The sequence below is a fragment of the Peromyscus maniculatus genome, chromosome 1 (genome assembly GCF_049852395.1).
Source record: "Peromyscus maniculatus bairdii isolate BWxNUB_F1_BW_parent chromosome 1, HU_Pman_BW_mat_3.1, whole genome shotgun sequence".
Lineage (NCBI taxonomy): Eukaryota > Metazoa > Chordata > Mammalia > Rodentia > Cricetidae > Peromyscus > Peromyscus maniculatus.
Window position 1 is genome coordinate 6,493,396 of NC_134852.1, and position 15,699 is coordinate 6,509,094.

General features: G+C 43.2%; 1 protein-coding gene across 2 annotated transcripts in view; it reads left to right on the top strand.

Moving 5' to 3' along the window:
- LOC121820863 (paired immunoglobulin-like receptor B) overlaps positions 1–5,481 on the top strand; it is a 30,716-nt gene extending 25,235 nt beyond the window's left edge. For both annotated transcript variants that reach the window (XM_076568665.1, XM_076568661.1), the window contains 5 exons: positions 112–420; positions 647–943; positions 1,174–1,476; positions 1,774–1,824; positions 4,939–5,481. In XM_076568665.1, the coding sequence (XP_076424780.1) occupies positions 112–420; positions 647–943; positions 1,174–1,476; positions 1,774–1,824; positions 4,939–5,075 (1,097 nt within the window). In that variant the 3' untranslated portion in view covers positions 5,076–5,481. The remainder of the gene's footprint in view (positions 1–111; positions 421–646; positions 944–1,173; positions 1,477–1,773; positions 1,825–4,938) is intronic.
- The last annotated feature ends 10,218 nt before the right edge of the window (positions 5,482–15,699 follow it).

The following is a 15,699-nucleotide window of genomic DNA, read 5'->3' on the forward strand; positions in this document are numbered from 1 at the left end:
GGGTCTCAGCCCCAGGCTCTGCTCTCAAGAATATTGACGTCCCACAGCCTAGTCCTGGAGAACACTGTGGCTGTGTGAGTCCATGAAACAGTCTGCCTCCTTCTCTCCTAGGAATCTACTACTACAATAACCCCAGCCTGACAGCCCTGCCCAGCCCTGTGGTGACTTTAGGAGAGAACATGACCCTCCAGTGTGTCTCATGGCAGGGATATGAGAAGTTCATTCTCACCAAGGATGACCAGAAGTTCCTCAGCTCTCTGAACTCACAGTATATACACCATATTAGGCAGTACCAAGCCTTGTTTTCTATAGATCATGTAACACCAGACCACAGAGGGACATTCAGATGTTATGGTTACTACAACCAAACTCCACACTGGTGGTCAGTGCCCAGTGAGCTCCTGGAAATACACATCTCAGGTCAGTTAGCCCCACCACTGACCAATTTTTTTAACACCCTAAGCCCTTTGCCATGGACATGTCCCCCTGGGTAGTTGTGGGTTGAGAGTGGGAGAGGAAGAGCCTGGTGGCTGAGCCAGAGCCCCACTCTGGGGAGAAGCAGTGACGTGTGCAGGGCAGGAAGGAAGGGGATCAGTGTTTGATAAAAACCAACTCCTCAATCACTAGCCTGACACCTTCCCTCTAGGCCTGTCCAAGAAGCCGTCCTTGCTGACTCACCAAGGCCAGATCCTGGACCCTGGGAAGAGCCTCACCCTGCAGTGTTGCTCTGACATCAACTATGACAGATTTGCCCTGTACAAGTTAGGGGGAGCTGACTTCACCCAGCATGATGGCCAATGGACCCAGAGTGGCCTCTCCTTGGCCAACTTCACACTGGGCCCTGTGAGCAGATCTACCGCAGGCCAATACAGATGCTATGGTGCACACAACCTCTCCTCTGCGTGGTCAGCCTCCAGTGACCCCTTGAACATCCTGATCACCGGTGAGAAACTAAAAAGTTTCCCTTGGATACCTAATTTCTGCATGGTGGAGGTAAGGAGGTAATAGCTGGGATGAAGGACAAGGATATTATTATTCGGGAACAGATGCAGAGAAGGGGAGCGGGACAGGAGTTCAGGGAGAGACAAGAGAAACCCAGGTTCTCATGGCAGATCCAGGTAAAGTGTCATCAGAACAAGAGAGGCAGGCTCTCACCATCCCTCTTCTCTTTAGGACAGCGTCCCTTCAGTCCTTCCCTCTCAGTGAAGCCTAACTCCACAGTACACTCTGGAGACAACGTGACCCTGCTGTGTCAGTCAACAGACCAGGTGGACACTTTCATTCTGTCCAAGGAGGGAGCAGCCCAACAACCCCAGCGACTAAAATCAAAGTTCCATGTCTGGGATTTCCAGGCAGAATTCTCCATGAGTGCTGTGACTTCTGAAATCTCAGGCACCTACAGATGCTATGGATCTCAGGACTCATCTCCCTACCTCTTGTCACATGGCAGTGCCCCCGTGAAGCTCACTGTCTCAGGTGAGGTGACCCTGAACTCTCAGGATGACTTACAATTCAAACCCTAAGAGACCCCTTGACTTGGGTGGGAGTAAGGGGACAATAGGAAGATTAGTCAGAAGGCACTTTCCCTGACAGAGAAGTGGATGCTAGCAGCGGTCTCTCAAGTAATGTCCACTCCACGTTTTATTGAAATCTATGTTTGGGGTAGACATCATGAAGATCATGCGGAAGTTTCATGGTAGGTATTGAAAAGTTAGCAGAGGCAGTTCCCTGGATTTTTACCTCCTACCCTTCTCTTGTTTTTTTTTTCCCTAGGATCCATTGGAGTATCCAGCCTGTCACCCTCAAGGCCCATGCCAACAGATGGTGAGTATCAGGCACTTCAGTGCAGGGAGTATGCTGCATACTCATGGAGCCTCTGGCTGTTAGCCAGAAAAGTTCTCATTTCTCTGTCACTTTGGCTTATGCATGTGGGAGTGAACAGAGATCCCAATGGAGAATTCGGAAACCCAGGGATTAGTTTGTGCTACAGAAGGTAGCATCCAGAGATATTTAGGCTCAGCCTGGAGGATGGGCCAGATGGATGACATGAAGAACACGAAACCCAGACACTCACCTCCCCATCCTGCCACTAAAGGAACTGAGAGCAAACATCTCAGCTGCATGGAGTCAGACCCAAGGAGGCTATGTAAATACCCTATTGTAATGTGGGGCCCTGATGGACAGTAGCTAGTTATACCCTTAATGCAGTTGCTTCTAAAGATGCAGAACTGGACAAATCCTTCTGTTTTCAGAAAACTGCTCCTCTGTTTATAAATGGAAGTTTGAGGCCCACACCATTAAGTTTCTTTCAGTTCTGGCCTTGGCTTCTCTTGAACAAAGAATCCTCTAGCACCTGATTCTGCAGTGGGTCTGTCCCACAGCTGTAGTGACATGTGCAAGGGTGAGGCACAGGGCCATGCCAGGGCATTCAGGACCCCTCCCTCTAGATCATGGGGTTGGTTCTAGTATTCTCCAAGACTTCTGTGACCTACACTATCAGGGGCACCTGCAGGTGCGATGAATAAATCAACTCATCTCTGTTCCTGTTGTCAGGTGCCAGTGACCATATGGAGCTCATGGTCTAAGGTGAGGGGATTCAGACCTTTCTGAGATAAAGGGCATATCAGCATTATACATTTACAATTATTGCCTAGGAGTGAGTTCCAAATGCTGCAGAGGGTCATCCAGAAGGATATTCACCCTCATGATGGTGGAGGCCAACATGGATATTTCTAGGAATGCTCATAATAGTCCCTGCTCATGGAACTCAGAAACGTTTGAGATAGTCTAAAAGAGCATCTTGGGGAGGCCACAGACAGATATAAGATACTAGGCAGAAAACCAATCCAGTGACAACCTTTGCTCATCACCCTCCACTTACCAGTATTCTCAGACCCTTGCTCTCAGTGTGTCAGGACCCACAGTGTATCTATGGGAGGAGGTATCCTTTGTGGAATAAGTACAAATCCTGCTATATTTTCCTTCTGTTCAAAACAGATCCACATCCATAGCTCAATACTACCAAATAGAAGTTGTCATAAGAACCTGAACATAACAATGATCACATTAAGCAAAATAAAATCCAGCATTCTCAGTCAAAACCTATTGCTTTGTGGAGTCTGCAACATTTCTCTTCAGGGTTAAATTGAGGAACTGAGACTGTATGGGTTCATAGGAGACTGTACTTTTGAAGAGAGACAGCTAAGAATGTCTTCTGCCTGCCCTTGGTGTGCTCATCAATCCACCACTGATTCTTGAGTCTCCAAAAGTGATGGAAGAGCGGAACCTCTATCTACTCACACTATAGCTGTTCTGTTTGTCTCAATAACTATTATTTGTAAAGAGGACAAAAGTAAGGGTTAGATATGTCAGTCCTGGGAATCTATACTTAGTGTGGGTTAGATGTGCAATAATATACTCTTTCCTTCTTCATCACACACACACACACACACACACACACACACACACACACACTTCACATCTTATTTTGAGAGCCAGGACTGCAGAACACTCTGCATGACATTGCCCCACACCTTGATCCTGCATTTCCCACATGATATATGAAAGGAAAGAGATGTAGGACAATCTACCTCGGAATGTTGTGCCCCTACCTGAACTGGACATAGAGAAGTTTCTTGGTCTGATGTAGGGAGTAACAACTGGGAAAGTTTATGAACAAGACTGGTTCTCAGTCTTAGCATAAGCCATATCTCATTTATGAGAGACTGTAAGTTCTTTTCTCCTTGACCAGCCCTGGGTGGTCCCTGGGTACTCAGAATAGATCAGGGAAAGTCTCAGATCACAGGAGAGATGGGAGGTCTACGTGGGACAAGAGAACAAACACTCAGAAAAAAATTATTTAGGAAATCATCCCAAACTGAGAATGTTGTCCACATAACCTCTTCTGAACTAAACAGAGATACCACATTCAGAATGGCCCTGTGGCTGCTCAGTGTCATGACTCAAGGCTCAGTGCCTGGAATGTCTTGTCAATTTTTTCTACTCTGAATTTACTCTTTTCTTCAGGGGTTTTCACAGTGGTCCTGAAGAATCTAATAAGAACTCCTAGTGGGAACAGAGAATGTCTCTGAATCTTCTACTGGCTTTGGGGACCCTACTCCTCATACTTGGTCACTTTACCCCACCTTAATACAAGGGGAAGTGCTCAGTCTTACCTTGACTATACATCATGTGTTGTTGATACTCATGGGAGACCTACCCTTTCCTAAACAGATAGGGAGGAGTGGATTCAAGGGTGAGAACAGAGGGATTGGGGAGGAGACTGGGAAGAGTGGTGGGAACAGCAGATGGGATGTAACATAAACAAACAAATTAATTAATTAATGTATTTTTAAAAAGAATAAGAGAGGCAACACAGCCATAACAGTGAAAAGATTCATCTGAGACTTAGTGAACTTTTAGGATAAGAATTATTGGTATTTACAATAATGAGAAAGTAGAATTCAGAAGAAACACCCAGATATCTTTATTTATTTTTTAGATTTATTATTTATTATGTATGCCATATATATGACTGCAGGCCAGAAGAGGGCACCAGTTCTCATTACGGATGTTTGTGAGCCACCATGAGGTTACTGGGAATTGAACTCAGGACCTCTAGAAGAGCAGTAAGTGCTCTTAACCTCTGAACCATGTCTCCAGTTCACACCCACATCTCTTAAGCATGCACACATCCTATTTCTCTTTTTCTGTTCTAAGAATCAGTTGAGATTTTCAGTCCATCCCCGAACATGCCTAAACCCAACACAGTTGAACAAAGAGAATTTAAAGTCATAACACTGGAAACAGAGGCTCCAGGTTTTGTCACAGTAAGGCAGGGAACCTGGGTGGACATTTAGTTATCTTGGGAACATATAGTTATCTTAAGGAAATTTTGATCATCAGTAACCTCTGTAACTTCTTTGTCCACAACCCCAGCCTCAGAGATCCAGGATCACACAGTGGAGAATCTCATCAGGATGGGATTTGCTGTCATGATCCTCACAGTCCTTGGTATTCTGGTCATTAAGGATTGGGTCAGCCAGAAGCAGGCCCAACGTGCAGCTGAGAAGTAATCAGAGAAGAATGAAGTACATCTCTCAAGGTTCCAGAGTCTAGGAAATAAATGTGATGATCCCAAGAATTCTGTAAGAAAATCCAGTTCTTAAACTAAGGAACTAGAGAGATTATGTCCAGGGAGCAAATGTGATTTAGGTGCAGAAATATCCTTGGGTGTGATGAGATCCTTCCTCAGCAAATGAGTTTATATCCCTCAACCTACTGTGGGTGTTTGCTGAATGAACCATCACCTTTATTGATCTATATAGTGTGGGAATATCCTGTGCCATCTGCCTGGCTTTGGTCCTCATTTCTGTACATTTCCCACCCTCCCCATGTGTCATTTTCCATTTTAATAAATTGTCACATTCTCTGTGGCAGAAGCATCTCTCTATTGAACTAGAAATAGAAAATGTACCCCAATAACAAAAAAGACAAGTAAAGTTGGAGCTCAGAATTCAAAGTCACTCTGCCTATGATGTCTCAAAACTCTGTGATCCTCCATCCTTTCAGACTTCAACACATGTTCTTCATGGAGTTTCTCTTGAAATAAAAAGGCAATGATACCACACTGGTAGAATAAGACTAGCTGGCAAGACAGTTTGGGCAGGACTTTGACAGTGTTTTCTTAACACAAATTTTTGATTTGTAGCAATTGCTAACCACTATAAATTACCCCATCAAAGAAACTTTCACAACAGCAAAGTCACATGACAGGTGTGAGGGTGTTGAGACCAGAATGAAATTGTTGTGTTTTTCATTTCATTTTCCAATGCCTATTTCTCATATATGAAAAAGCAATTGGCTTGCAGATCAGTCATCCCAGATTCACCTTGCTAGAAAGACTTATCATACGATGATTCATAATTTCTACATAGAAACTCATGTTATGTTCACACAATGACAGTGGAATTTATTTCCCTCTCTACTATCCTATACTTCTGTTTATGTATTAGGTAAGTCTTCAAGTACAAATCTGAAAATGTGTGAAGAGAGATGACTCTTAACTTCAAGACTTAATGAAAATTTTCTACTTTTTTTTGTCAGGGACAAGGACAGAATCTCTAGTTAGTAGAAAAATACAGACCCCCAATAAGACAGGGAACTAGGTCATCTTACAGTCAGGTTGCCTAGCAACAGGACATTGAGTCAGAGCCCTTGACCCTCTCACCCTGTAAACATCCTATACAAACATCCTGTTAGCCTGTGCCACCTTATGCAGATGACAGCTTCTTGCTCCCCCCCACCCTGTGGAGCTATATAAACCTTCGTGGAGAGAAAGAAAGTTGCACCTTGATCAGAATCCAGACTTGGTGTCTTTCCTTTGTATCTCCTCTCCCTACATTCCCTCCTTAGGGTGCTCGAGAACCCAGTGAAGCCCTGCAGGTGGGACACTTTTTCACAATTCAGTATGATACTGACATTGGTACTTTGATACATTAATTAGTCTGACTCTGGAGGGTCTCTGTGACTAATTTCCTGTGACTGTTCATGATAAATGGCTTTGGGACACTGACAAATACTAACTCTTCATCAAAAACTGCCTCCATTATATATGCTTTTAATTTTAACACTGTTACAATCATTAATAACATATGCTTTACAATGTTGGATGGGATTTACAAGAATGGATAAATTCTACTTTTTCATGAGGTGTACTTTTCATTTTATAATACATACTCATGGCTAACAGCAGGATATCATCTAAAGAACTCACATTCAGTAAATGATTTTCACATTTTTAACATTATAGAATACTAAGCAAAGTCTCATGAATACGATGCCACAGATTACTTGCTCTTCAGGACTGTCTCTACAGGTTGCAGGAATGATATTTTTGTAGATTTTGCAGCTGTGTTCATGGGAGGTTTTAGCCTATAATTTGTTTCTTCTAATTTCTTTTTCTTGATTTACAATCAGGTGATGCTGTCTTTACAGCATGGATTAGGTTACAAGTTCCATTCTCTAGACCTGAGTGTCCAGTTAATTAGGTAGCCTGTACTCAATTTTTCTCTCCACATACGCAGATCCTTTTGTTTAGTTTTTGTTGTATTATTGGTTTTTTTTTTTTCAAGACAAGGTCACTCTGCAGAGCCCTAGCTGTCCTGGAACTCACTATGAAGACCTGGTTGTTCTTAATCTTACAGATATCCACCTTCCTCTGCCTGAGAAGTCTGAGTTTAAAAAAATGAGCCACCAGAACTAGGAGCTAAGCAGGCCCTAGGACACTGCATTTGTCCACCCCATCAATTTACCACCTCACTCTGTCCTCATGGAAAATGTTACCTGGACCTATCAGACTTTCATCTGAATCTTGGAAGCCCATGGAGGGAGGAGATATGTTCTGGTCCAGAATCATGATGCCTAAAATGAATCTAGAAATTGATACTCTGATAGTTACTACATTGGAGGTCAATGGGAGACGTACAAGGAACTGGCATACTACATGACACCAACTAGCCTAGACGCTCTAAGGTCTTTTCTACTCTGTGCACAACACTAGTTTACAGGAAGTTATACAAGGTGGTGAGGGGAACAGGTTGCTGATAGAAGCATGAGCAGAATCTATTGTCTCTGCCTCAGGGAAGAAATGGTTTTCCTATCTTCAACCACTACCAATATTCCCTAATACTTCAGACACTTCTACATGAAGCTGTCGGGGAAGGAATGAGTAACCTCAAAGTGAACCAGAAGAGAAAGGGCTGGTTGGATAGAGCAAAGATGCCCAGTATCTGTGAAATTATAGACTGTCCTCCTATTCCTAAGTCAGCAAAATACATTCTGTCATCAGATGCAAGTGATCATGTCAGGAGTCTCAAACTTTGCTTCCGTGTGTTGTCCTCTGAGAGGGTAGCATCAGGTTCTGATGTCTCTTAGACTCATTAATCAGGAAGGGCCAACAGACATGACTAAAGTGTAATCTGATCAAAGCACATCCTCAGGTGAGGTTCCCTATTTCACAGGTGACTTTAGTCTACCTCAAGATGAAAAAACTAACCATTGCACTCTCCCACCCTGATTCATATGCTCAGAAATTAGAATCTATATATGGATCCTCCAATGCCACTGAACTAGTTGATTCTCACACTAACCCTGAAAGACAGAGCACTGCCTCACTGTACCCAAAGAGGGGTGGATATAGATTAATACCATCTTCAGTTCAAAAGTCAGCAAATGATATTCTTCTACCTTAGAGAGCAGTTAGATTATTTGATCCCCTGAGCATTAGTGCTGAGGGCATTGAGACATTATCTGCAATGTGATATCAGGAACTGTGGCCCAGATAGTAAAGTAACACAGGGAAAAGAAACAGAGTCAGGAAGTGTGGAAGAAGAAGAGGGAGTAGGCAGGGCTTCCTGTGCCAGAAATAAGGAATTCAGGAGGGTATGAAAATTGCCAGTTAGAAATCACAAGGCCAGGCAAGGAGGGAAGTCAGCTTCCCCAGAGTCATCTAGGGCTTGCATAACTTTGGAAACCTGCTCCGTCACTATCTGTGATGGCCATGGTTAATGATGCAATCAGTCTCAGGACGGAAGAGCCTTGTTCAGCTTATCCATCCTTCCATTCTCACAGTCCCAATCTGAGCTGTTGTATTACATCAGCACAGGCAAAGTGCAGTGAAGACTCAAGACATCTGTCTATACTCTTGATTCATCCACCATTTGTAGCACTCTGGGACTCTGTCCACACTTCATCCTTTACTCAGTACACTTTATCCTTCTGCTCTGGTCCCTACCTTCCACCATGCTGATAATATCCCAAAGGCTCTTCTTCCTCCAGTGTCACAGAATCCTTTCCTGATGTGCACAATCAGGAGACCCAATCTATCACCAGCAAACCTATTCTTCCCACACAGAAAGTTCAGATCAGGACACAAGCTGTATCTAACACACACACACACACACACACACACACACACACACACACACACACACACACAGAGAGAGAGAGAGAGAGAGAGAGAGAGAGAGACAGAGACAGAGACAGAGACAGAGACAGGGAAATAGAAGCTTAGAGAAGCCTATAGAGACATATAATGTGAAAGAGAAGAAAGAGGAAGAGAGTGAGAAGAAAGAAAGAAAGAAAGAAAGAAAGAAAGAAAGAAAGAAAGAAAGAAAGAAAGGAAGGAAGGAAGGAAGGAAGGAAGGAAGGAAGGAAGGAAGGAAGGAAGAAAGGAAGAAAGGAAGAAAGGAAGAAAGGAAGAAAGAAAGGAAGAAAGAACAAGAATCTGTTTTGCTGAAGTATTCCTGGTATTCTGACTCTTACAATCTTTCTGCACCCTCTTCTGTCATGTTCCTTGGAACCTAGATGCAGGAGTTATGATGTAGAATTATCTTTTGTGGCTGTACTCCCCACAATTCATGGGTCTCTCTATTTGTATCCAGTTGTGATTTTATATGACAGCCTCAATTTACTGTAAAGACAGGCTTTCTTGATGAGGGTGTCTGAAATTGTGTATATCTGAAATGATACACACAAACAACAAAAACAGACTGACTCAGCAGAATGTATTTATATATTTGTGCACACATATGTACACACATAAAATAATAATGATAGGCAAATAAAAAGAAGTTATACACTTGAGAGTGGGAGGCATGTGAGACTTTAGAGGAAGGGTGCCTGGGAGGGGCTAGAGGGTAGGGATGCATGGAGGGGGAAAGTGATGTAATTCTATTTCCATTAAAAAGAACTCACCCTTCCTCCACAGTGGACATTTCTTGCCTAAGGTGACCCTATGGTAACTGCATCAGAAGGGCTCCAGGAATTCATCACTAGACTATTGGAGAGGCTGACAGTCTGGTGTCTCTCTGATGGGCAGAGATAGAGAAACTGACAATTCCGTGTTCTCTGGACAAAAGCTTAGACTGGGTTCTCTCAGTGTGACTTCTACTGGGCTCCATGAGAAGCTCGGGGGTGAAAAAACAATATAATGCACAGAGCTGTATTGTTTTCTCTGCCCCGGTGAGCTGCTGGACATTCTATCATAGAAGGTGAGTCCAGCAGGAATAGTCAGAACTCTACACTTGACACAGGAGCCGCTGGAGGATTCCAGAAGGTGATAAGCATAGTAAGGATAGATTCCTGGAGGGAGAAAGTTGAAGAGCACAGTGATGGGAGTGGACAAGTATTAAGAGACAGAGAAACACAAGTCCTCAGAGGCTGGCATGGTGATATTTCAGCTGAGAAAATGTGTAGCATGAATCTTAAAAGTTCTTATTAATAAAATCAAACCTGTGAATCAGGTATTGGGGTGAAGTTGGAAGATCAGAGAGACAGAACAAGCCACAGCTACCTCACCTAGCCGGATCCTTAGCTGGTCCTGTTTCCTCAGACTGGAGGCCTCTGAGTCCTCACCCAGAATGGGTCTCAGCTGAATGCTTAACCGGACCAAATGCTTCTAGTTTCTGGTCCTCACACCTTATATACCTTTCTGCTTTCTACCATCACTTCCTGGGATTAAAGGATCACTTTCTGAGATTAAAGGCCTGAGTCACCATGCCTGGCTGTTTCCAATGTGGCCATGAACTCACAGAAGTCCAGAGGGACTTCTACCTCTGAAATGTTAGAATTAAAGGTGTGAGTGCCATCATTTTCTAGCCTTTGTATCTAGTGGCTATTCTGTCTCTGACCCCAGTGTTCTGTTTGACAAACGTGTTGCTCTGATTAGTTAATAAATAAAATACTGATTGGCCAGTGGCTAGGCAGGAAGTATAGGCGGGACTAAGAAGAGAAAAGAAAGAACAGGAAGGCAGAAGGAGTCACTGCCAGCCGACACCAGGACAAGCAGAATGTGAAGACGCCGGTAAGCCACGAGCCACGTGGCAAGCTATAGATTTATAGAAATGGATTAATTTAAGCTATAAGAACAGTTAGCAAGAAGCCTGCCAAGGCCATACAGTTTATAAGCAATATAAGTCTCTATGATTACTTGGTTGGGGCTGAGCGGCTGTGGGACTGGCGGGTGACAAAGATTTGTCCTGACTGTGGGCAAGGCAGGAACACTCTTGCTACACCCCAGATAAGTTTATTAGGGTGTAAAATATTTGGGGGAACACAATACCACCACAGAAATGTAAGAAGCTATTTGAACACCCTTCTCTCCCATACAGCTTTCTATACAGCCTTCTCTGTCACTGCAGCCAAGCCTGATGGTGTCCTTAGGAGAAGACAGGACCCTGCTCTTTCCATCTTGAAGCTGGGTCAAAAATTTCTTCCCGTCTAGTGATCGATGAAAAATCCTGAACTAAATATAAGGAGGAAACACATCCTGGCAAGTGGATGTATTGATAGACATGATCAACATGAGCATACTCCCAAGTTTGGGTTAAAAGGGTAAAACTTCAGACTCGTGTGTGTGAGTGCATGTGCACGTGTGACAGGGTGTGGATGTGTGTGCTTCATTAGCAGGGATTAAATAATGAGAAATGTGTTCCTGAGAACTGAAGAATAATTTTATCAAAAGTCAATAACCAAGATCTGAACATATTTGGAAAGGGATAGAAAATCACTCACTGCCCAAAAGAGCAAAACACTAGATACAGTGTGACATTAAAGAGAGTCAAACAAACACAGAGCCTGCACTCAAGATCCAACCACTCAAATTCTGCCCAATATTGAGATGGATTCAAGACAGAGACTCTCCTGTGTTCCACCATGACCTGCTTGTGAAAAGCAACAGGAACCGTCCTCAGCTGGGCACACTCTGATGAACACACAGGTTTAAAGGACTCACAGAGTCAATCTATTCATGTGGTCAGTAATTGTGCTCCATGTGGAGTGATACAGATGGAGATCTTGGGTCAAAGTTGGAGAAGAACCATGACCCTACATCCCAGGGAGTGCATATCCACCAGCAAACAAGATGCCTCTGCTGGAACTCTACATCTGACCATCTGTGTCAGAGAGGATAGATGAGAAGCCATGTGTGACTTTCAGTCATCTGAGGCAAGTTCACCACATGGAGCTCATCTCATCATGCAAGTGTGGATGTTCAGTTTCTCACAGGGCATGGAAGAAACAGGGTCACACCAGGAGAAATATTAGATTTTGCCAGGGCAGGAGAACCAGCTTCTAGTGAACTGACTGATGTTTGCTTCACATGAGGCTTTTCTGTTGTTATACAATTTACACCTTAGCAAGCCAATTTCCCCATACCAAAACCTCTAATCTAAAGCTTCCCAGAGAAAACAAATGCCAAAGCAATTCTCAGGCCCAGGACTTCTCAGTTTTCTGATACCTACTACAGCCAAGTCATATATAGGTTTGAACCTTTCAGGAAGAACTCAGATAAGATTTACATGCTTCAAACAGACGGTATCCAACACAAAAGATAACAACCACAAATGGCAGAGCAAAGCCCAGTGCTACAGAATACAGGCCAGCTGAAAGGCTCTGCAGGAAATCCTGCTACACAACCAGGAGAGGACAGCATGCCTCCTCACTGACAAAGATGCCTGTGGGGAGGTTTGTGTGAATGAGCTCACAGCACTCAGGGAAACCCTGACTGGTTCAAATGGCATGGCCCATCTCTTGTTCTCAGGTCAGGAAATGCAGCTGCCCATTAAATCAATAGGATAGAGACGCTATATCCATGAGCCACACTAGACATGACAACTCACAGGGGTGCAAAAGATTCAGGTGCTAGGATAGGAATATCCCTTACAAATGGATGTAATGAAATACTTGGGACATATCCTGAGTGTGGGATCTTTATAGTAAATATATTTTCATTGTTTTTTAAGATAATTACACCCATAAAATGTGTTTGATCATGTTCACCATATACTCTAGGGGACTTTTCTTTCCCTTTTATGTGATAGGGCCTGACATAGCCCAGGCTAACCCCAAACTCAGTGCATAATAAGAGTTTCCTTAATCTCCCAGTACTCTTAGCTCTACCTCCTGAATGATGAAGTCAGAAGACATGAGCCACAGCATCATATTTATACAGTACTGGGGATCTAAGAATGTCACACAAGGACTCTACCAACTGAGCCTTTTTCTGATTTAATAAAGGAATACATAGTAGACTTACAGGATGGTAATTATTCATATTGGCATTGATACAAAGAGGAAATTAAGGATGTCCTTTGGGCTCAGGAACAAAAGGGGAAAATACTCAATGACCTCAATCTCATTCTCCATGTGTGTGTCCTGGACCCATCCCATGAAGTGATGCTAATGTAGAGAATTTTCTCCATGTGGCACATTCCTATCATGGGATCATTACTGAAAAGGAGGATGAAAAATAAACTCTTTCCTGAACACTGCAACAGGGTTGAAAATCTGAGCTCACCTTGGTTTTGATGAAATCTACAAGTCTAGAAGCCCAATGTAAACTCAATGAAGAACAAATCCAGTATGAGGATGGGAGATGGGCACCAAATGCCACCAACAGATGCATAGCTATTTGCATCTGACATCACTGGGAGAGAGTCATTTTCGTTAATGGACCCTGGTGATATGCCCTAGAATATGGGAAGCACAAATTGAGCTACATGAGAGGAATAAAATAGAAAGTTAGGTGTGTACTAAACAGGCAAGTGAAGGACCTATATGACAAGAACTTTAAGTCTCTGAAAAAAGAAATTGAAGAAGATGTCAAAAAATGGAAGGATCTCCCATGCTCATCGATAGGCAGGACCAGCATAGTAAAAATGGCAATTTTACCAAAAGCAATCTACAGATTCAATGTAATCCACATCAAAATACCAACACAATTCTTCACAGACCTGGAAAGAATAATACTCAACTTCATATGGAAAAGCAAAAAACCCAGGATAGCCAAAAGAATCCTGTACAATAAAGCAACCTATGGAGGCATCACAATCCCTGACTTCAAGCTCTAATATAGAGCTAGAGTAATAAAAACAGCTTGGTATTGGCATAAAAACCGACATGTGGACCAATGGAATCGAATGGAAGACCCTGACATTAACCCACACACCTATGAACATATAATTTTTGACAAAGAAGCCAAAAGTGTACAATGGAAAAAAGAAAGCATCTTCAACAAATGGTGCTGGCATAACTGGATATCAACGTGTAGAAGGCTGCAAATAGATCCATATCTGTCACCGTGCACAAAACTTAAGTCCAAGTGGATCAAGGACCTCAACATAAATCCAGCTACTCTGAACCTGCTAGAAGAGAAATTAGGAAGTAGTCTTGAACACATTGGCATAGGAGACCACTTCCTAAATATAACACCAGTAGCACAGGCACTGAGAGAAACAATCAATCAATGGGACCTCTTGAAACTGAGAAGCTTTTGTAGAGCAAAGGATATGGTCAACAAGGCAAAGTGACAGCCTACAGAATGGGAAAAGATCTTCACCAACCCCACATCTGACAGAGGAATGATATCCAGAATATATAAGGAACTCAGGAAATTAGACATCAAAATGACCAACAGTCCAATTAAGAAATGGGCCATAGAACTAAACAGAGAATTCTCAACAGAGGAAACTCAAATGGCTGAAAGACATTTAAGGAATTGCTCAACATCCCTAATCATCATGGAAATGCAAATCAAAACAACTCTGAGATACCACCGTATGCCTGTCAGAATGGCTAAGATCAAAGACACTGAGGACACTTTATGCTGGAGAGGATGTGAAATTGGGGGAACTCTCCACCACTGCTGGTGGGAATGCAAGCTTGTACAACCACTTTGGAAGTCAATATGGCGCTTTCTTAGAAAATTGGGAATCAATCTCCCCCAAGATCCAGCTATACCACTCTTGGGCATATACCCAAGAAATGCTCAATCATACCACAAGGGCACTTGCTCAGATATGTTCATATCAGCATTGTTTGTAATAGCCAAAACCTGGAAACAACCTAGATGCCCTTCAAGTGAAGAATGGATAAATAAAATGAGGTACATATACACAATGGAATACTACTCAGCAGAGAAAAACAATGACATCATGAGGTTTGCAGGAAAATGGATGGATCTAGAAAAAATCATCCTGAGTGAGGTAACCCAGACTCAGAAAGACAAATATGGTATGTACTTACTCATAAGAGGATACTAGATGTGGAACAAGGATGACTGGACTGCTACTCATATCACCAGGGAGGCTATGTGGAAAACAGGACCCCAAGAAAGACACGAGGATTGCCCAATGACAGAGAAATGGATGAGATCTACATGAACAGCCTGGACATGAGTGGGAGCAATGAATGGCGAGGGTTGAGGGAAAGAGAACGGGAGATCCCAGCTGGATCAAGAACAGAGAGGGAGAACAAGGAATAGGTGACCATGGTAAATGAAGACCACATGAGAAAAGGAAGAAACAAAGTGCTAAAGAGGCCCACAGAAATCCACAAAGATACCCCCACAAAAGACTGCTGGCAATGGCCAAGAGACAGCCGGGACTGACCTACTCTGGTGATGGGATGGCCAATCATCCTAATAGTTGTGCCAGAAACCCCATCCAAGTATTGAGGAATCTCGATGCAGACATCCACGGCTAGGCCCCGGGTGGAGCGCTGGGAGTCTAATTAGTGGGAAAGAGTTGGGTTTATATGAGCGAGAATTGTTGAAACCAAGGTTGGATAAAGCACAAGGACAAATAGCCAAACGAATGGAAACACATGAACTATGAATCAAGGGCTGAGGGGCCCCCAACT